General features: G+C 32.7%; 1 protein-coding gene across 1 annotated transcript in view; it reads left to right on the top strand.

Moving 5' to 3' along the window:
• Nucleotides 1-17901, top strand: part of LOC135221533 (uncharacterized) — a 345136-nt gene extending 327235 nt beyond the window's left edge. The window contains exon 5 of the mRNA XM_064259253.1: nt 17374-17901. Within this exon, the coding sequence (XP_064115323.1) occupies nt 17374-17441 (68 nt within the window). The 3' untranslated portion in view covers nt 17442-17901. The remainder of the gene's footprint in view (nt 1-17373) is intronic.
• The last annotated feature ends 4599 nt before the right edge of the window (nt 17902-22500 follow it).

The raw sequence follows: 22500 nt of genomic DNA, 5'->3' as shown, positions 1-22500 counted from the left end.
TTGTTTCTAGTTCAGTGGTGAGCTATCTATTTTTGTTTGCAGCTCAGTGGTGAAGAATCTATTATATTGTGTTTGTAGTTCAGTGATGAGCGGTCTATTTTGGTCTGCAGTTTAGTCATGAGCAACCTTTTATGGTTGTGAGCAATCTATATTTTGTTTGTAGTTCAGAGGTGAGCACTCTATATTTCTATTTCAGTTTCGTGGTGAGCAATCTCTTGTTTGTAGTTCAGTAGTGAACAATCTATATTTTTTTGTAGTTCAGAGGTGAACAATCTATATAGTTTGTTTGTAGTTCAGTGGTGAACAATCTATATATTGTTTGTAGTTCATTAGTGAACAATCTATAATTTGCTTGTAGTTCAGTGGTGAACAATCTAGTTTTGTTTGTAGTTCAGAGGTGGACAATCTTTTTTTGTTTGTAGTTCAGAGGTGGACAATCTGTTTTGTTTGTAGTTCAGAGGTGAACAATCTATTTTTGTTTGTAGTTCAGTGGTGAACAATCTATAGTTTGCTTGTAGTTCAGTGGTGAACAATGAACAAATCAATTTTAGAATTTTGGACTTGTAGCTTCAAAACAAGAGCCTGTGAACAATTTATTTTTCTTGTAGTTCAGAGGTGGACAATCTTTTTTTTTTTTTAAGTGTTTAGTTCAGAGGTGAACAATCTTGTAGTTAGTTTGTAGTTCAGAGGTGGACAATCTTTTTTTTTTGTTTGTAGTTCAGAGGTGGACAATCTATTTTTCGCTTTGAAGTTCAGAGGTAGCAAGTGAACACAATCTAGTTTTGTTGTAGTTCAGAGGTGGGCAATCTGTTTTTGTTTGTAGTTCAGAGGTGAACAATCTGTTTTTGTTTGTAGTTCAGAGGTGGACCATCTATTTTTGCTTGTAGTTCAGAGGTGAACAATCTAGTTTTGTTTGTAGTTCAGAGGTGAACAATCTGTTTTTGTTTGTAGTTCAGAGGTGAACAATCTATTTTTGTTTGTAGTTCAGAGGTGGACAATCTATTTTTGTTTGTAGTTTAGAGGTGGACAATCTGTTTTTGTTTTGTAGTTCAGAGGTGGTGGACAATCTTTTTTTGTTTGTAGTTCAGAGGTGGACAATCTGTTTTGTAGTTCAGACGTGGACAATCGTTTTTTTGTTTGTAATTCAGAGGTGAACAATCTCTTTTTGTTTGTAGTTCAGAGGTGCACAAATTGTTTTTGTTTGCAGTTCAGAGGTGAACAATCTCTTTTTGTTTGTAGTTAAGAGATGGACATCTATTTTTTGTTTGTAGTTCATAGGTGGACAATCTATTTTTGTTTGTAGTTCAGAGGGTGGACAATCTATTTTTGTTTTTGTAGTTTTTTGAGGTGATCAATCTATTTTTGTTTGTAGTTCAGAGGTGAACAATCGGTTTTTTTTGTTTTGTAGTTCAGAGGTGATAATCTTTTGTTTGTTTGTTGTTCAGAGGTGAACAATCTATTTTTGTTTGTAGTTCAGAGGGGAAATATCGGTTTTTGTTTGTAGTTCAGAGGTGAACAATCTAGTTTTGTTTGTAGTTCAGAGGTGAACAATCTATATGTTGTTTGTAGTTCATTGGTGAACAATCTATAGTTTGCTTCTAGTTCAGTGGTGAACAATCTCTTTTAATTTTGTTTGTATTTCAGAGGTGGACAATTTTTTTTTGTTTGTAGTTCAGAGGTGGACAAATCTGTTTTTGTGTTTGTACTTCAGAGGTGAACAATCTATTTTTGTTTGTAATTCAGAGGTGAACAATCTATATATTGTTTGTAGTTCAGTGGTGAACAATCTATAGTTTGCTTGTAGTTCAGTGGTGAACAATCTAATTTTGTTTGTAGTTCAGAGGTGGACAATCTTTTTTTGTTTGTAGTTCAGAGGTGAACAATATATTTTTGTGTGGTAGTTCAGAGGTGAACAGTCTGTTTTTGTTTGTAGTTCAGAAGTGAACAATATATTTTTGTTTGTAGTTCAGAGGGTGAACAATCTGTTTTTGTTTTTGTTTTTTAGTTCAGAGGTGACAATCTATTTTTGTTTTTTTTGGATTTTTCAAAGAGGTGGACAATCTGTTTTTGTTTTGTAGTTCAGAGGTGGACAATCTATTTTTGTTTGTCGTTCAGAGGGTTGGACAATCTATTTTTGTTTGTAGTTCAGAGGTGGACAATCTGTTTTTGTTTGTAGTTCAGAGGTGGACAATCTGTTTTTGTTTGTAGTTCAGAGGTGGACAATCTATTTTTGTTTGTAGTTCAGAGTGAACAATCTGTTTTTTGTTTGTAATTCAGAGGTGGACAATATATTTTTTGTTGTAGTTCAGAGGTGGATAATCTGTTTTGTTTGTAGTTCATAGTGGACAATCTGTTTTTGTTTGTAGTTCAAAGAGGTGGACAATCTATTTTTGTTTGTAGTCAGAAGAGTGGACCAATCTATTTTTTGTTTGTAGTTCAGAGGTGGACATCTGTTTTTGTTTGTTAGTTCAGAGGTGGGACAATCTGTTTTTGTTTTTGTAGTTCAGAGGTGGACAATCTATTTTTGTTTGTAGTTCAGAGGTGGATAATCTGTTTTTGTTTGTTAGTTCAGAGGTGGACAATCTGGTTTTTTGTTTGTAGTTCAGATGGACAATCTATTTTTGTTTGTCGTTCAGAGGTGGACAATGTATTTTTGTTTGTAGTTCAGAGGTGAACAATCTGTTTTTGTTTGTAGTTCAGAGGTGGACAATATATTTTTGTTTGTAGTTCAGTTGTGAACAATCTATAGTTTGCTTGTAGTTCAGTGGTGAACAATCTAATTTTGTTTGTAGTTCAGAGGTGGACAATCTTTTTTTGTTTGTAGTTAGAGGTGAACAATCTTTTTTTGTTTGAAGTTCAGAGGTGAACAATCTATTTTTGTTTATGTAGTTCATAGGTGAACAATCTGTTTTTGTTTGTCGGTTCAGAAGTTGGTGGACAATCTATTTTTGTTTGTAGTTCAGAGGGGTGGACAATCTGTTTTTGTTTGTAGTTGAAGAGGTGGGACAATCTGTTTTTGTTTGTAGTTCAGAGGTGGACAATCTATTTTTGTTTGTAGTTCAGAGGTGGACAATCTATTTTTGTTTGTAGTTCAGAGGTGGACAATCTGTTTTTGTTTGTAGTTCAGAGGTGAACAATCTGTTTGTGGTTTAAATAGTTCAGAGGTGGACAATCTATTTTTGTTTGTAGTTCAGAGGTGGACAATCTGTTTTTGTTTGTAGTTCAGAGGTGGACAATCTGTTTTTGTTTGTAGTTCAGAGGTGGACAATCTATTTTTGTTTGTCGTTCAGAGGTGGACAATGTATTTTTGTTTGTAGTTCAGAGGTGAACAATCTGTTTTTGTTTGTAGTTTTTCAGAGGTTGGACAATATATTTTGTTTGTAGTTCAGTTTGTGAACAATCTATAGTTTGCTTGTGAGTTCAGTGGTGAACAATCTAATTTTGTTTGTAGTTCAGAGGTGGACAATCTTTTTTTTGTTTGTAGTTTTCAGAGGTGAACAATCTATTTTTGTTTGTAGTTCAGAGGTGAACAGTCTGTTTTTGTTTGTAGTTCAGAAGTGAACAATATATTTTTGTTTGTAGTTCAGAGATGAACAATCTGTTTTTGTTTGTAGTTCAGAGGTGGACCATCTATTTTTGCTTGTAGTTCAGAGGTGAACAATCTAGTTTTGTTTGTAGTTCAGAGGTGAACAATCTGTTTTTGTTTGTAGTTCAGAGGTGAACAATCTATTTTTGTTTGTAGTTCAGAGGTGGACAATCTATTGTTTTTTTTTTTTTTGTGTTTATGAGGTGGACAATCTGTTTTTGTTTGTAGTAGAGGTGGGGACAATCTGTTTTTGTTTTGTAGTTTCAGAGGTGGACAATCTGTTTTTGTTTGGTAGTTCAGAGGTGGGCAATCTGTTTTTGTTTGTAGTTTCAGAGGTGAACAATCTCTTTGTTTTGTAGTTTAGAGGTGCACAATTTCTGTTTTTTTGTTTCGCAGTTCCAGAGGTATGGTGAACAATTCTGTTTTTGTTTGTAGTTCAGAGGTGGACCAATCTATTTTGTTTTGTAGTTCATAGGTGGGACAATCTTTTTTATTTTGTTTGTAGTTCAGAGGGTGGACAATCTATTTTTGTTTGTAGTTCAAGGTGTTTCAATCTATTTTTCTTTTGTTTGTAGTTCAGAGGAGTGAACAATCAGTTTTGTTGTTTGTAGTTCAGAGGCTGTGAACCAATCTGTTTTTGTTTGTTGTTCAGAGGTTGAAAACAATCTATTTTTGTTTGTAGTTCCAGGGAAATAAATATCGGTTCTTTTTGTTTGTAGTTTCAGAGGTCTGAACAATCTAGTTTTGTTTTGTAGTTCAAAGGTGTGAAAAATCTCTATATTGTTTGTAGTTCATTGGGGTGAACAATCTATAGTTTGCTTCTAGTTCAGTGGGAACTAATCTAATTTTGTTTGTCGTTCATGAGGTGGACAATCTATTTTTTGTTTGTAGTTCAGAGGTGGAACCAATCTGTTTTTTTTTGGTTGTAGTTCATGGAGGTGAACAATCTATTTTTGTTTGATAATTCAGAGGTGAACAATCTATATAATTGTTTGGGTCGTTCAGTGGTGAACAATCCTATAGTTTAGGCTTGTAGTTCCAGTGGGTGAACAATCTAAATTTTGTTTCTGTTAGTTCCAGAGGTGGAAACAATCTATTTTTTGATTTTGTTAGTTCAGAGGTTGAAAACAAATATATTTTTGTTTGTAGTTCAGAGGTGGGAAAACCAATTCTATTTTTGTTTTTTTTTTTTTTTGGTTTTTTTTTTGTAGTTCAGAGGTGGACAATTCTGTTTTTGTTTGTAGTTCAGAGGTGGACATCTATTTTTGTTTGTCGTTTCAGAGGGTGGACAATTCTATTTTTGTTTGTAGTTCAGAGGTGGACAATCTGTTTTTCTGTTTGTCAGTTCAGAGGAGTGGGACAATCTGTTTTTTGTTTGTTTGTAGTTCAGAGGTGGACAATCTATTTTTGTTTGTTTGTAGTTCAGACGGCGTGGTGAACAATCTCTGGTTTTTGTTGTAGGTTTCAGAGGTGGTGGACAATATATTTTTGTTTGTAGTTCAGAGGTGGAAAACAATCTGTTTTTTGTTTGTAGTTCAAGAGGTGGGACAATCTGTTTTTGGTTTTTTTAGTTCAGGAGGTGGACAATCTATTTGTTTTTGTTTGTAGTTCAGAGGTGGAACAATCTATTTTTTGGTTTGTAGTTCAGAGATGGACAATCTGTTTTTGTTTGTAGTTCAGAGGGGGACATCGTTTTGTTTGTAGGTCAAGGAGGTGGAAATATAATTTTTGTTTTTGTTTAGTAAGAGGTTGGACAATCTGTTTTGTTTGGTAGGCAGAGGTAGGACAAATCTGTTTTGTTTGTAGTTCAGAGGTTTTGGAAAATCTATTTTTTGTTTGGTTCGTTCAGGAGGTGGAACAATGTATTTTTGTTTTTGGTTAGTTCGAGGTTGAACAATCTGTTTTGTTTGTAGTTCAGGAGGGGGACAATATATTTTTGTTTTTGGAGTTTCAGTTGTGAACAATCTATAGTGCTTGTAGTTCAGGTGGTGTGAACAATCTAATTTTTGTTTGTGTTCAGAGGGTGGAAAATCTTTTTTGTTTTGTAGATTCAGGAGCGTGGAACAATGTATTTTGTTTCGAGAGTTCAAGGAGGTGAACAATCTATTTTGTTTGTAGGTTCAGGGGAACAATCTGTTTTTTTTTGTGTTCAGAGGTTTGGACAATCTATTTTGTATGGAGTTTCAGAGGGTGGACCAATCTGTTTTTGTTTGTAGTTTTAGAGGTGGACAATTTCTGTTTTGTTTGTTAGTTCAGAGGGGGGACATTCTATTTTTTGTTTGAAGTTCAAGAAGTGGACAATCTATTTTTGTTTGTAGTTCAGGAGGTGGACCAATTCTGTTTTTTGTTTGTAGGTTCCAAGAGGTGGACAATCTGTTTTTGTTTGTAAGTGCAGCGGTGGAAAATCTAATTTTTTGTTTGTAGTTAAGAGGTGGAAAATCTGTTTTTGTTGTAGTTCAGAGGTGGACAATCTGTTTTTGTTGTAGTCAGAGGACAATCATTTTTGTTTGTTTGGGCGTTTCAGAGGTGGACAATCTTTTTTGTTTGTAGGTTTTTCGAGGTTTTAGTTGGAACAATCGTTTTTGTTTGAAGGTTCAGAAAGGTGGACAATTCTATTTTTGTTTTTGTTTCGTTCAGAGGTTGCAATGTATTTTTGTTTGTAGTTCCAGGAGGTGGAACAATCTGTTTTTGTTTGTAAGTTCAGAGGTTTGGACTTTTTTATATTTTTGTTTTTAGTTCAGTTGTGAAACAATCTATAGTTTGCTTGTTTTTCAGTGGTGAACAATTCTAATTTTGTTTGGTAGGTTCAAGAGGTGGACATCTTTTTTTTGTTTTGTAAGTTCAGAGGTGCACAATTTCTTTTTTGTTTGAAGTTCAGAGGTGGAACAATCTATTTTTGGGTTTGTATGTTCAAGGGTGACCGATTTTTTCTGTTTTTTTTTGTCGTTCAAGGAAGGTGGACAATCTATTTTTGTTTGTTAGTTTCAGAGGTGGAACAATCTGTTTTTGTTTGTAAGTTTAGAGGTGGACATCTGTTTTTGTTTGTAGTTTCAGAAGGTGAACAATCTATTTTTGTTTGTAGTGTCAGAGGATGGAACAATCTTTTTTGTTTTTGTTTAGTTTCAGAGGTTGGACAATCTGTTTTTTTTTGTTAGTTCAGAGGTGGACCAATCTGTTTTTGATTTGTAGTTCAGAGGTGTAACAATCTAGTTTTGTTTGGTAGTTGAGAGGGTGGAACAATCTTTTTTTGTTTTTGTTAGTTCAGAGGTTGTGCAATCTGTTTTGTGTTTTGTAGTTCAGGAGGTGGAACAATCTATTTTTTGGTTTTGTTCGTTCAAGTTGGCATGTATTTTTTGGTGGTGTAGTTTCGAAGTGAACAATCTTTTGTTTTGTTTAGTTTAGGTTCAAGGTGGACAATATATCTGTTTTTGTTTGTAGTTTCAGTGGTGGAACCAATCTATAGTTTTGCTTTGTAGTTCAGTGGTTGGAACAATCTAATTTTTGGTTTTTGTAGTTTCAGAGGTGGAACAATCTTTTTTTGTTTTTAGTTTCATAGGTGAACAATCTATTTTTGTTTGTATTCAGAGGTGAACGTCTGTTTTTGTTTGTTGTTCAGAAATTTGAACAAATTATATTTTTGTTTGTAGTTCGGAGGATGCAACCAATCTGTTTTGTTTGTAGTTCAGAGTTGACCTCTATATTTTTGCTTGATTCAGGGAATGTGAACAATCTAGTTTTGTTTGTTAGTTCAGTAGGTGGAAACAATCTGTTTTTTGTTGGTTTGTAGTTCATAGGTTGGGAACAATCTATTTTTGTTGTAGTTCAGAGGGGTGGACAATCCTATTTTTGTTTTTAGTTTATAGTGGACAAATTCTGGTTTTTGTTTGTAAGTCTTAGAGGGGGACAAGCTTTTGTTTTTGTTTGTAGTTTCAGAGGTGGAACAATCTAGTTTTTGTTTTGTAGCTTTCAGAGGTGGGGACCAATTCTGTTTTTGTTTGTAGTTTCAGAGGTGAAAACAATTCCTCTTTTTGTTTGTAGTTTTTAAGGTTTGCAACAATATTTTTTTGTTTGCAGTTCAGGGGAAAGGTGAACAATCTGGTTTTTGTTTGTAGTTCTAGGTGGACAATCTATTTTTTTTGTAGTTCATAGGTTGGAACAATAGCTGCATTGTTTGTTTTGTAGTTCAAGAGGTGAACAATCTATTTTTGTTGTAGTTCAGAGGTTTGTTCAGTTCTATTTTTGTTTGTAGTTTCAAGAGGTGAAAATCAGTTTTTGTTTGTAGTTCAGAGTTTGAACTTGCGTTTTTGTTTTGGTTGTTCAGGAGGTTGAACCATCTATTTTTGTTTGGTAGTTTCAAGCAGGGGAAATAATCGGATTTTTTGTTTTGTAGTTCAGAGGTGGAACAATCTAGTTTTTGTTTGTAGTTTCATAGGTGGAACAATCATAATTGTTTTGTTTAGTTCATTGGTGAACAATCTTAGTTTGCTTCTAGTTCAAGTGGTGAAATAATCTATTTTTGTTTGGTAGTCTTCAGAGGTGGAAAATCTAATTTTTGTTTTGTAGTTCAGAGTGGACAATCTGTTTTTTGTTTGTACTTTCAAGGTTTGAACAATCTATTTTTGTTTGGTATTCAGAAGGTGAACAATCTATATATTTGGGTTTGTTAGTTAGTTGGTGAACAATCTATAGTTTGCTTTTAGTTCAAAAGTGGTGAATAATGTTTTAATTTTGTTTGTAGTTCCAGAGGTGGACAATCTAATTTTTGTTTGGTCGTTTCAGGAAGGTGAAACAATTATTTTTATTTTGTTTTGTAGTTTTCAGGGAGGTGAACAGTTCTGTTTTTGTTTGTAGTTCAGAAGTGAACAAATATATTTTTGGTTTGTAGTTGTTCAGAGGTGTAAACAATCACTGTTTTTGTTGTTTGTAGTTTTTTTCAAGAGGTGGACCCAATCTTTTTTATTTTTGTTTGGTAGTTCAGAGGGGTCGACAATCTATTTTTGTTTGTAGTTCAGGAGGTGGACAATCTGTTTTGTTTTGTAGTTTCAGAGGTGGGACAATCTTTTTTGTTTTGTTGCGTTTCAGAGGGGTGGACAAATGTAATTTTTTGTTTGTAGTTCAGAGGTGAACAATCTGTTTTTGGTTTTTGTAGTTCAGAGGTGGACCAATATAATTTTTTTGTTTGTAGTTCAGAGGTCGGTACAATCTATTTTTGTTTTATTAGTTCAGAGGTGAACAAATTCTATTTTTTGTTTTGTAGGTTCAGAGGTGAACAACTCTGTTTTTCTTTGTGGTTCAGAGGTGAACAATCTGTTTTTGTTTGTAGTTCAGAGGTGAACAATCTGTTTTTTGTTTTGTAGTTCAGAGGTGAACAATCTGTTTTTTGTTTGTAGTTCAGAGGTGGACAATCTGTTTTTATTTGTAGTTGAGAGGTGAACAATCTGTTTTTTTGTTTTGTAGTTCAGAGGTGACAATCTATTTTTGTTTTTGTTTGTCGTTCAGAGGTGGACATCTATTTTTTGTTTGTAAAGTTCAGAGGTGGACAATCTGTTTTTGTTTGTAGTTCAGAGGTGGACAATCTGTTTTTGTTTGTAGTTCAGAGGTGGACAATCTATTTTTGTTTGTAGTTCAGAGGTGAACTCTGTTTTTGTTTGTAGTTCAGAGTGGACAATATTTTTTTGTTTTTTTGTTTGTAGTTCAGAGGTGTTACAATCTGTTTTTGTTTGTAGTTCGAGGTGACAATCTGTTTTTTTGTTTTTTAGTTCAAGTGGACAATCTATTTTTGTTTGTAGTTCAGAGGTGGACAATCTATTTTTGTTTGTAGTTCAGAGGTGACAATCTGTTTTTTCTTTGTTTGTAGTTCAGAGGTGGACAATCGTTTTTGTTTGTAGTTCAGAGGTGGACAATCTATTTTTGTTTGTAGTTCAGAGGTGGACATCTGTTTTTTTGTTTGTAGTTCAAGAGGTGGACAATCTGTTTTTGTTTGTAGTTCAGAGGTGGACAATCTATTTTTTTTTGTTTGTTTCGTTCAGAGTGGACAATGTATTTTTTGTTTGTAGTTCAGAGGTGAACAATCTGTTTTGTTTTGTTTGAGTCAGAGGGTGGACATATATTTTTGTTTTGTATTTCAGGTTGTGAACAATCTATAGTTTGCTTGTAGTTCAGTGTGAACATCTAATTTTGTTTGTAGTTCAGAGTGGACAATCTTTTTTTGTTTGTAGTTCAGAGGTGAACAATCTATTTTTGTTTGAAGTTCAGAGGTGAACAATCTATTTTTGTTTGTCGTTCAGAGGTTGACAATCTATTTTTTGTATGTAGTTCAGAGGTGACAATCTGTTTTTGTTTGTAGTTCAGAGGTGGACAATCTGTTTTTGTTTGTAGTTCAGAGGTGGACAATCTATTTTTGTTTGTAGTTCAGAGGTGGACAATCTATTTTTGTTTGTAGTTCAGAGGTGGACAATCTGTTTTTGTTTGTAGTTCAGAGGTGGACAATCTGTTTTTGTTTGTAGTTCAGAGGTGGACAATCTATTTTTTGTTTTGTAGTTCAGAGGTGGACAATCTGTTTTTGTTTGTATGTTCAGAGGTGACAATCTTTTTTTTTTGTTTTTTTTTTTTGTCGTTCAGAGGTGGACAATCTATTTTTGTATGTAGTTCAGAGGTGACAATCTGTTTTTGTTTGTAGTTTAGAGGTGGGACAATCTGTTTTTGTTTGTAGTTCAGAGGTGGACAATCTATTTTTGTTTGTAGTTCAGAGTGGACAATCTATTTTTTGTTTGTAGTTCAGAGGTGGACAATCTGTTTTTGTTTTTGTAGTTCAGAGGTGGACAATCTGTTTTTTTGTGTTGTAGTTCAGAGGTGGACAATCTATTTTTGTTTGTAGTTCAGAGGTGGACAATCTGTTTTTGTTTGTAGTTCAGAGGTGGACAATCTGTTTTTGTTTGTAGTTCAGAGGTGGACAATCTATTTTTGTTTGTCGTTCAGAGGTGGACAATGTATTTTTGTTTGTAGTTCAGAGGTGAACAATCTGTTTTTGTTTGTAGTTCAGAGGTGGACAATATATTTTTGTTTGTAGTTCAGTTGTGAACAATCTATAGTTTGCTTGTAGTTCAGTGGTGAACAATCTAATTTTGTTTGTAGTTCAGAGGTGGACAATCTTTTTTTGTTTGTAGTTCAGAGGTGAACAATCTATTTTTGTTTGTAGTTCAGAGGTGAACAGTCTGTTTTTGTTTGTAGTTCAGAAGTGAACAATATATTTTTGTTTGTAGTTCAGTAGATGAAACATCTGTTTTTGTTTGTAGTTCAGAGGTGGACCTCTATTTTTGCTTGTAGTTCAGAGGTGAACAATCTAGTTTTGTTTGTAGTCATAGTTTCAGAGGTGAACAATCTGTTTTTTGTTTGTAGTTCAGAGTTGAACAATCTATTTTTGTTTGTAGTTTCGAGGTGACAATCTATTTTTGTTTGGTTAGTTTTAGAGGTTATCAATCTGTTTTTGTTTTGTATTTTAGAGGTGGCACATCTGTTTTTTTGTTTGCAGTTTCAGGAGGTGAACAATCTGTTTTTGTTTGTAGTTTCAGAGTGACAATCTATTTTTGTTTGTATTTGTGTTCATAGTGGACTAATCTATTTTTGTTTGTAGGTTCAGAGTAACAATCTATTTTTGTTTGTAGTTCAGAGGTGTTCAATCTATTTTTGTTTGTAGTTCAGAGGTGAACAATCAGTTTTTGTTTGTAGTTCAGAGGTGAACAATCTGTTTTTGTTTGTTGTTCAGAGGTGAACATCTATTTTTGTTTGGTGTATTTCAGAGGGGAAATATCGGTTTTTGTTTGTAGTTCAGAGGTGAACAATCTAGTTTTTTTTTGTTTGTGAGTTTCAGAGGTGAACAATCTATGATCGATTGTTTGTAAGTTTTTTCATTAGGTGAACAATCTATAGTTTTGCTTCTAGTTCAGTGGTGAATAATCTAATTTTTGTGTGTAGTTCATGGTGGACATCTATTTTTTAAGTTTGTAGTTCCAGAGGTGTAATCTAATGTGTTTTTTTGTTTGTACTTCAGAGGTGAACATCTAGGGGTTTTTGTTTGTAATTCAGAGGTGAACAATCTATATATTGTTTGTAGTTCAGTGGTGAACAATCTATAGTTTGCTTGTAGTTCAGTGGTGAACAATCTAATTTTGTTTGTAGTTCAGAGGTGGACAATCTATTTTTTGTTTGTAGGTTCAGAGGTGAACAATATATTTTTTGTTTTGTAGTTCAGAAGGTGAACAGTCCTGTTTTTGTTTGTAGTTCAGAAGTGAACAATATTTTTATTTTTGTTTGTAGTTCAGAGGTGAACAATCTGTTTTTGTTTGTAGTTCAGAGGTGGACAATCTATTTTTGTTTGTAGTTCAGAGGTGGACAATCTATTTTTGTTTGTAGTTCAGAGGTGGACAATCTGTTTTTGTTTGTAGTTCAGAGGTGAACAATCTATTTTTGTTTGTCGTTCAGAGGTGGAACAATGTATTTTTGTTTGTAGTTTCAGAGGTGAACCAATCTGTTTTTTGTTTGTAGTTCAGAGGTGGCACAATATATTTTTGTTTTTGTAGTTCAGTAGGTGGACATCTATTTTTGTTTGTAGTTCAGAGGTGAACAATCTATTTTTGTTTGTAGTTCAGAGGTGAACAATCTGTTTTTGTTTGTAGTTCAGAGGTGAACAATCTGTTTTTGTTTGTAGTTCAGAGGTGAACAATCTGTTTTTGTTTGTAGTTCAGAGGTGAACAATCTGTTTTTGTTTGTAGTTCAGAGGTGGACAATCTGTTTTTATTTGTAGTTGAGAGGTGAACAATCTGTTTTTGTTTGTAGTTCAGAGGTGAGCATTCTATTTTCCTTTGTAGTTGAATGATTAGTAATCTATTTTTGTTTTTAATTCAGAGGTAAACAATCTATTTTTGCTTGTAGTTCAGTTGTTACCGATATTCAGATGTATTAACTTTTCTAGCAGTTGGGTTATCACGATTGTTAAGTCTTTTGATGCACTTTAAGTAGCAGAGCATTAATTGCCAATTGCTTATGAAGATTTTTATTGATATATTATAATAAATGATAACCTGATCATTAAGGATTTTAACAGATACTGATTAATTAATCAGACTCATAAATATCAGCGAGCAAAATTATTAAATCAATTAGATATTTGTTACCTTTAGCATAAATCTAACCAAGTAAATTTTGAATGACGGCCGACCAGGTAATAATGAATGGAAATAAAAGCGTTTACAATTCAGTTAATTACAGTCAAACTGTTAGACAATGAATTGATGATACACTGAAATCAATGCAATCATTGCAAAATAGCAAATAACAAATACAACGCGTACGCGTTTAGGGGGAAATGAGTTCTTCGTCATTTGACAAGTTATTTGATTAAAATTTTGACCTTTGCACAAAGATAAAATGAATCATACCACTACTACTATTACTATAACTAATACTACTGATAATTATAGTAATCAAGATTATTGCTTTGATTTTATTCATATATGAATATAAAGTAAAAGAATAGCGAAGAGAATAAGAAAAAAATTCAGCAGTAAATGAAAATAAAAAAATGAAAAATGAAAAACCCACATATTTAAAAAATAAAAGAATTAAAATAAAAACACTTATTATAACCCAGGAAAGCTAACACTTTGGTTTAATGCGATTGAAATAATTGTCGACGTATCCCGTATATAAGAATAGGTAAATTTTAATAGCTTATTATTATCTAGTTATTATTTAATGACTTTTTGGACATATCAATACCTCAAAATGGCTGCCGAATTATTCCCCAAGCTAATTACCATTGTTAATGTTATTAGTTAGTCACTCTTATTAATTCTTAGTCCTTACTGTGGATTATTCCCCAAAATTATCATTATCATGGGTTATTAACACTTGTGACTTTTTCAGATACTCTCCAACATTATTATTATATTATTATTATTATTATTATTATTATTATTATTATTATTATTATTATTATTATTATTATTATTATTATTATTATTATTATTATTATTATTATTATTATTATTATTATTATTTACAATGACTATACACCCAGTAAAGCGTTAGCATTTGATTAATAGTACAGAAAAATATCAACGAAGAAATTACTGTAACTTTTGAAATACTTTCCAAGATTATTATTATTATTATTATTTTTTTTTTTTTTTTTTTTTGGTGTGTGTTCTATCACAGTCCTCCACTGGGTGGTATTTATAGTGTGGGGTTCCGGGTTGCATCCTGCCTCCTTAGGAGTCCATCACTTTTCTTACTATGTGCGCCGTTTCTAGGATCACACTCTTCTGCATGAGTCCTGGAGCTACTTCAGCCTCTAGTTTTTCTAGATTCCTTTTCAGGGATCTTGGGATTGTGCCTAGTGCTCCTATGATTATGGGTACAATTTCCACTGGCATATCGCATATCCTTCTTATTTCTATTTTCAGATCTTGATACTTATCCATTTTTTCTCCCTCTTTCTCTTCAACTCTGGTGTCCCATGGTATTGCGACATCAATGAGTGATACTTTCTTCTTGATTTGTCAATCAACGTCACGTCTGGTCTATTTGCACGTATCACCCTATCTGTTCTGATACCATAGTCCCAGAGGATCTTTGCCTGATCGTTTTCTATCACTCCTTCAGGTTGGTGTTCATACCACTTATTACTGCAAGGTAGCTGATGTTTCTTGCACAGGCTCCAGTGGAGGGCTTTTGCCACTGAATCATGCCTCTTTTTGTACTGGTTCTGTGCAAGTGCCGGACATTCGCTTGCTATGTGGATTATGGTTTCATTTTTCGTATTGCACTTTCTACATATGGGAGAGATGTTATTTCCGTCTATCGTTCTTTGAACATATCTGGTTCTTAGGTCCTGATCTTGTGCCGCTGTTATCATTCCTTCAGTTTCCTTCTTTAGCTCTCCCCTCTGTAGCCATTGCCACGTGTCATCGCTGGCTAGTTCTTTAGTCTGTCTCATGTATTGTCCGTGCATTGGTTTGTTGTGCCAGTCCTCTGTTCTGTTTGTCATTCTCCTGTCTCTGTATATTTCTGGGTCTTCGTCTACTTTTATTAGTCCTTCTTCCCATGCACTCTTTAGCCACTCGTCTTCACTGGTTTTCAGATATTGCCCCAGTGCCTCCCCCATGTTCTTCGATGTTTTGACGCAGTCTCTAGGCTTAGTAGTCCTTTCCCTCCTTCCTTTCGTGTTATATAGTCTGTCCGTATTTGCTCTTGGGTGTAGTGCTTTGTGTATTGTCATATGTTTCCTGGTTTTCTGATCTATGCTGCGGAGTTCTGCCTTCGTCCATTCCACTTTTCCTGCGCTGTATCTGATTACTGGCACTGCCCATGTGTTTATTTTTTACTTGAGTATCGCCTTGAGTCTCTGCATATATTCTTTCCTGATCGTGTCCTTCATCTCTTGGTGTTTTATATCCCCTCCTTCCATTATTCCCAGGTATTTGTATCCAGTCTCATCTATGTGTTTGATGTTGCTCCCATCTGGTAGCTTTATCCCTTCAGTTCTTGTTACTTTGCCCTTTTGTATGTTGACTAAGGCGCATTTTCTATTCCAAACTCCATCCTGATGTCCCCAGATACAATCCTTACAGTCTGGATTAGGGTATCTATTTCCTTGATGCTCTTACCATACAGCTTGATGTCGTCCATGAACATCAGATGGTTAATTCTGTTGCCTCTTTTCTTGAGTTGGTACCCGGCATCCATCTTCTGTAGTACTTTTGTCTTGGGAATCATGGCTACTACGAAGAGTAGTGGGGACAGTGAGTCTCCCTGGAAGATCCCTCTCCTGATATTAACCTCTGCTAGTTTTATTCCAGAGCTTGTAAGTATTTTATTCCAGTTGCGCATTGTATTTTTGAGGAAGCTGATGGTGTTTTCCTCTGCCCCATATATTTTCAGGCATTCTATTAGCCAGTTTTGGCCGTGTGATTAGTATTGATATTACTATTATTATTATTGGTTATTATTATTATTGTTATTATTATTATTATTATTATTATTATTATTATTATTATTATTATTATTATTATTATTATTATTCACACTGAGCATACACGTAGTAAATTGTTGACATTTGACTAGTAGTAGCAAACAATAGCAACGAAGAAACGAATTTGAAATTAATATTTTTGGTAACTGGGAATGAAAGTAAAATTAAATAATACAATTAATAAATGAAAATAACTTTCTAAATGAAACAACTGATTCATTGTAGGCGACTAAAGTGAGCGGTAAACGGCGCACCTGAAGGGCGCTGAACCTAGGTTGCTTTTCAATTCCTCCTGTTGGAGGTCAAAATAAACTACAGTTAATTCAAACTAATTGAATCTACCGCTAATTAAGCCGTAATGAGGCAGCGTAAACGTCAGGGTCGAGACAGGTCATGATTGCAGATGACCCCGCTGTTCACTTTTTTTTTTATTTCGTATATATCAATATTCTGTGACTTCATTGTTTACAATTTTATAACTCCTTATGAATAATTAATTGATCCGCCACATGTTCACGTCCATCAAGAATTAAATTCATTAGGTTCGGTGTAGCACGAAAGTATCGTTTTTAATATAACTCTTTATTGATTATTTTTTTGAAAATTGAAAAGTAATATCTTTTTCGTTCCCTGACTTCATGTCGAGTCTGTTCAAGGCTTTTTAAGGAGTATCTTTTTAATCGTATTTTTATTTTTATTCTGTTGAAAATACCTTTATTTTTTCCTCGATTACTTGATTTCTGTTACGGCTAAACCTTGAAGAAGCGTTAGCAAGGATTCAAAATATATTAAACTGTTGTTTTATTTCTTGTTGAAGTACTGTTAAGACAGGATGAATGCGACAGTATCTCTCTCTCTCTCTCTCTCTCTCTCTCTCTCTCTCTCTCTCTCTCTCTCTCTCTCTCTCTCTCTTTTGTAGATGCTCTTTCCTGTAAGGTTAGACGTTTCATCCATAATTGTACCTTGTGGCATCAGAGTTCACCTAATCAGAAAGTATTTAATCAGAGTTCATCTAACTATAAAGTATTTAATTATGGTTCACCTAATTAGAAAGTATTTGATCATAGTTCACCTAACTTAAAAGTATATAATCATAGGTCACCTAACTTGAAAGTATTTAAACATGATTTACCTAAATGGAAAGCATTTAATCACAGTAGTAACTAGGAAGTATTTAATCAGAGGTCACCTTATTAGAAAATATTTAATCATAGATCACCTAACCAGAAAGGATTTAATCGTAGTTAGCCTAGCTAGAAAGTATATAATAATAGTTCACTTAACTAGAAAGTATTTAATCATAGTCCACCTAATTCGAAAGCATTTATTCATATTTCACCTGACTAGAAGTATTTAATCATATTTTACCTAACTTGAAAGTATATAATCATAGTTCACCTAACTAGAAAGTATTTAATCATAGTTCACCAAACTACAAAGTATTTAATCAGTTCACCTAACTACAAAGTATTTAATCAGTTCACCAAACTACAAAGTATTTAATCATGATTCACCTAACTAGAAAGTATATAATCATAGTTCACCTAACTAGAAAGTATTTGATTATGGTTCATCTAGCTAGGAAATATTTAATCAGAGTTCACCTAGCTAGAAATATTTCACCTTATTTAAATTACATTATTCTCCCGAAGCGTCCTCCGGTAGCTATGGGATTGGTAAATGAAATTCCTTACTTTATCAAATTACCACTTTCATTTTTAGCTAATTTATATATTTTTTCTCTCTTTTTTTTCAGAAGGAAGAATGAGAGCACACCAGCTAATCCCTTTGGCATCCGTCTTTGTGTTCATGATAATGATGTGATATTAATTAACTCAGTGATTTGAGGAAAAATGTCCAGACAAAAAAGGAAGTAAAAATGAACGTGAAAAATCAAGGGAGATTTTACACTGAACAGTGCCCTAAGGAATGCGCGTGCTAGTGAGTGGTAAAAAGAGTAACGGTGGAAATGACATAGTGATGATGATGATAATGACGATGAAGGTGGTGATAAGATAGTGACAATAATGAATAATGGTGACGATTTTTTTGCCTCGTCCCGGATTTTCCATTGCTAGTCGGTGTTAAGTGAATGATTTAATATTATTATTCACCCGAGGAGTGTGAATACCAAAGTTATGAATAATGTTTAGATAGTGTGTGATTGTGTGTCTCTTTTTTTTATTTTTTTTTTTATGTAAGAAATATGAAGACTTGATTTCCATACATATAAGAACACGTAAAACCAGTTGAGGTCTTTGATGAAAGAATATATTATTTAGTGAAGGAAATAATATATATAGTATATATATAATATATAATATATATATATATATATATATATATATATATATATATATATATATATATATATCCATATACATATACATCAAGTTATGATTTATCTGGCAAAATAGTCAATGTCGTCTAAGTAATAAAACTCATGTCTCTTGAGGACACTGTTAGAGGTGCTACCCAATAAAAATACACAGTGGTGTGAACAACGTAAGGACCCCTAACCTTTCCAGAGCTTTGTATCTCCTGTAGAGATGCATATGTGTCAGTGACCGCCTTCTTCAATCCAGTCTTGATCCAGTTATGTATGACCGTGGCGTATGACTCAATATATATTATTATCATTTCCTGCGACATCTCCTTGTGAATAGCTATCATTTTGCACGTTTACTTATGTCATAAATTTAAGTGGTTTTATTTTCCCACCGTGGTCCATTTTTCTATATACGTAGTTGCTTCTGCTCCCATTACTGTCTTTTAGCGTTTGTTTACTATTGTTTTTATCAACGATATTATTATTATTTATCTACTTATGTTATCATTTCTTTCTTTATTGCAAGGATAGTTGTGTTTTCAATATCATTCTTGTATTCCACATCAGGTAAATATTACTACATTCATCAGGATATATTATTTTTAAATAAACATCAACACTCAATCGAAGAACATATTCATATTATCTATCTGTTTTGGATATCTTCTTACCTGAGGCCATCTTTTATTCTCGTCATGTCCTCGAGTAATATTATTTGCAGTGAGTTACATCCTTATACATTTACTGAAGCATATTTTTCATACGTCCATCTGGTTTTCATTTCGCTTCGAGCACTGTCCTCAAATATTTTCATTTTTAGTTTGTCATTAAAATCATCCATTCACTGAATGGTTGGGGGGTTGTCCCCCTCCCTCCCCTCTCACCGCTCCCCCTCCCCCTTCCATCCTCCAAGAGCTATTTTTAGTATATGTCAGTGACGTTGTTTGTAAAGCTAAACAGGAATTATTTACTAACGGTAAACAAACTTCGCTTACATTAACCAGTAGCTGAATGTATGTAAATATAGGGTTAAGGATCTTTATTGAAAACAAATAAAGAGTAAAAATAGTATTTATCCACGTGTGTGAAGATGATTTTGATTCATTTTTATTTTTAAAAAATCTGGTAATGTAAATATTCATTCATTTGGAGTCCATGCTGGGCTCGTATAACTAATCATTACAGTTTGATAATAATGATTTTTTTTATAATAAAACCTTCCCGTTTGCGGTTGATAATATTGATTTCTATGATGAAATATTTCCCTGTTTAATTTTTATAATATTGAGTTCTATCATGACGTATTTACCCATTTACTTTTGATAATATTCATCTTAATGATATTGATTTCCATGATGGAATATTTCCCATTTAATTTTGGTAATATTGATTTTCATGGTGAAAAGTTTATATTATTAATATGATTTTATATTATTAATATGATTTCCATGATGAAAATATTTCCGCATTCAAGTTTGATAATATTAATTCCCATGATAAAATATTTATTGATTTTATATTATTAATATTGATTTCCATGATGAAATATTTCCCCTTTATTTTGGAAACATTGATTTTCATGATAAAATATTTCTGCATATATTTTTTATAATATTGATTTCTATGAAACAAAATATTTCCCCTTTATTTTGGTAATATTGATTTTCATGATAAAATACTTCCCCGTTTATTTTTTATGATATCGATTTCCATGATAAAATATTTCCCCTTTATTTTGGCAATAATAATTTTCGTGATAAAATATTTCACCCTTTAATTTTGATAATATTAATATCCATGATAAAATGTTTCTCGAGTTCATTTTATCAATATTGATTTCCATAACATATTTCCCCATTTATTTTTTATAGTTTTTGATTTTCATATTTCCCCCACTTGATTTTTCAATGACGTTGATTTCCATAATAAAATACTTCCTATTGAAATTTCATGCTCCAATTACAGTAACATCTCAATTTCATTTTGAGATGAAGGATTTCAATGGAAAAATCCTTCCCATTTCCAAGTTGATGCTGTTGAATTAAATGATAAAGAAATTGTTGATCAAAAGGAAAAAATATATATTTATATTTTATACGGATAATATATCATTTATATTTTTTTTGGTGAAGATTATTTCACTGATATCTACTTAATTCAATTTCAGATTGATTCTGATCATAGGAACATCAAAGCGATATAAGAATTTTTTTTTTTTTTTTTTTTGCCCCTGGGGAGTAATGCTGTTTTATCTGTTGATAAAGAATATCTTCATATCAACTTAATTTCTGTAATTCAAAGGAAATTTTAAATGTTAAGAAATTTTTCTATTGTAACATTCCAAGTTGTCGTAGCAATTTTTTGGTCTTTATATTTTTATTTCTTTTTTTCTATTAAAGTGATATAAACATTCCTACGTTTCTTACGCCGATTGCCGACTTTATTTTATTTGATACAATTAATACTCATTAGACTTTCCAAACGCCAACTATTTAATATCTTTGACAAAAATCAATTTTCATCTGTATTTTCATCCAGTGTTTAAAGGTGGTTATACTGTGGCAGGAGAATGTCCACTACTTCATGTGCAATAAAAAGGAAGTAATTGGCATTTTCATATGTATTTAAAACCAGTGGTAGACGAAATTTAAACCTTCTTACGTTTCACAAAATTTGCATCGGATTTTTATCGAGTGTATTAAATCCTTAAAGTCCAATATTCCATATTTTTGCAAAAAAAAATAAATAAAAATAAAATAAAAAATGGTATTTTCGTCATGTCTATTAAACCAGTGATAAATTAAATTGAACCCAGTAATGTTTCATAAAATTGTCAGAATTTTCATCGAGTGTTTTAAAAGTGGTTAAACAGTGACAGGCAAAAGGCCACATTTCATATCTTTATAAATATTAAGATAATAATTGCCATTGTATTCAGTCACTGGTAGGTAGAATTAAACGCTTTAATGTTTTGCAAAAATTCGAATACCGCTTTACTTTGTTCTATCATAAGTTTATATAAAAAAAATACATAAATGAATAAACTCTGCAAACTTAAGAGTGTTAAAATGTGTTGAAATCAAATGTCTTGGAAAGTGATAAACTTTTACAATATCGGTATCTTGCCTTCAATTCATAAACATATGCATTATTTTTGTCAAATCAGAGGCCGTAGTTTCGTAATATGGTTAAGAAAATATATCATTAAATGAAAATTAGATTTAAACCAAAATACATATATTTGCTGTGAGTTTTTACAGGATTAGGAAGTTTAAATTTTATATGATTGATTAAAACGCTTTAAGGGTTTTGGTGTATTAAACATAATAAAATTTGTTGAAGTCAGGACTTGCATATTATTATTATTATTATTATTATTATTATTATTATTATTATTATTATTATTATTATAACAGGAAACTTCAAACTACAGATATTCTAGTGTCGATGAAATCAAACAAAAATATATGTTTTATCAACTCTAAGTATTATTATTATTATTATTATTATTATTATTATTATTATTATTATTATTATTATTATTATTATTATTATTATTATTGTATATTATTATTATTGAAAATATGTCATTTATTTGGCTTGTTTGTTTTACGTAGTTCAGGCTTTATTTGATTTCCATCACTTATCTTACATCCAAAAATTAATTCCTAGTCAGGTACATGTATATGCCCATATGTAATATACACAGTTATGTATGCATCTATAGATGTGCATACTTACTTGCGTATATGTATGTATATACAAAAATGTATTAACGAAGTTCTTATGACTTTAACTGTAAGGACGAAGATTTAATATTCTCACCAAAGTTATGTGTGTGAAGGAGGGATATGGACGTGAACTTGTGTAAATAGGGGATTTTTTCGGGTTAACCGTAGTCTTTTATTTCGTTGTCGAAATATCGTCTTTGTGTGTAAATAAAACAGTTAAAATGGCAGCTCTGCGTTTTATTCTTTACCTGATTCCTTTGTGTATTCATTTCCCCCTTCTGCCATTCCTAGGAATCTTTTACTGCTTCTGGGTTTCCCGCCCTACAACCTTTTTTCCTTAAAGGGGGCGCGTCAAGACCTCTCTCTCTCTCTCTCTCTCTCTCTCTCTCTCTCTCTCTCTCTCTCTCTCTCTCTCAAGAAGGTTGAATGATCTGGGCACGTTTTCCCAAATGTGTACGTTGACCCAAGCGGTGAGTTGTTTACTTAGTTGTACGTCGACTGTGGAGGGTCATAGATATGGTTTTGAGAGAGAGAGAGAGAGAGGAGAGAGAGAGAGAGAGAGTGAGAGAGAGAGAGAGCGAGAGAAGAAAGGTTTATCTGAGGGAGAAGATGAAGAAGAAGAAGAAGAGGAAGAAAGGTTAGCTCTCTTCTGCTATACTGTATATCATAAAGCGAGAACTTTAACTAGCAAAAACACACACTCTCTCTCTCTCTCTCTCTCTCTCTCTCTCTCTCTCTCTCTCTCTCTCTCTCTCTCTCTGCCCGTGAGAAGAAACGAAGACGGTAATCATCCCTCCAACAAGATGTGTTTTTCATCAGAGAC

This window comes from Macrobrachium nipponense, chromosome 2, assembly GCF_015104395.2.
Source record: "Macrobrachium nipponense isolate FS-2020 chromosome 2, ASM1510439v2, whole genome shotgun sequence".
Taxonomy (NCBI): Eukaryota; Metazoa; Arthropoda; class Malacostraca; order Decapoda; family Palaemonidae; genus Macrobrachium; species Macrobrachium nipponense.
The sequence above is the reverse complement of the archived record's forward strand: the minus strand, read 5'-3'. Positions and strand labels throughout refer to the sequence as shown.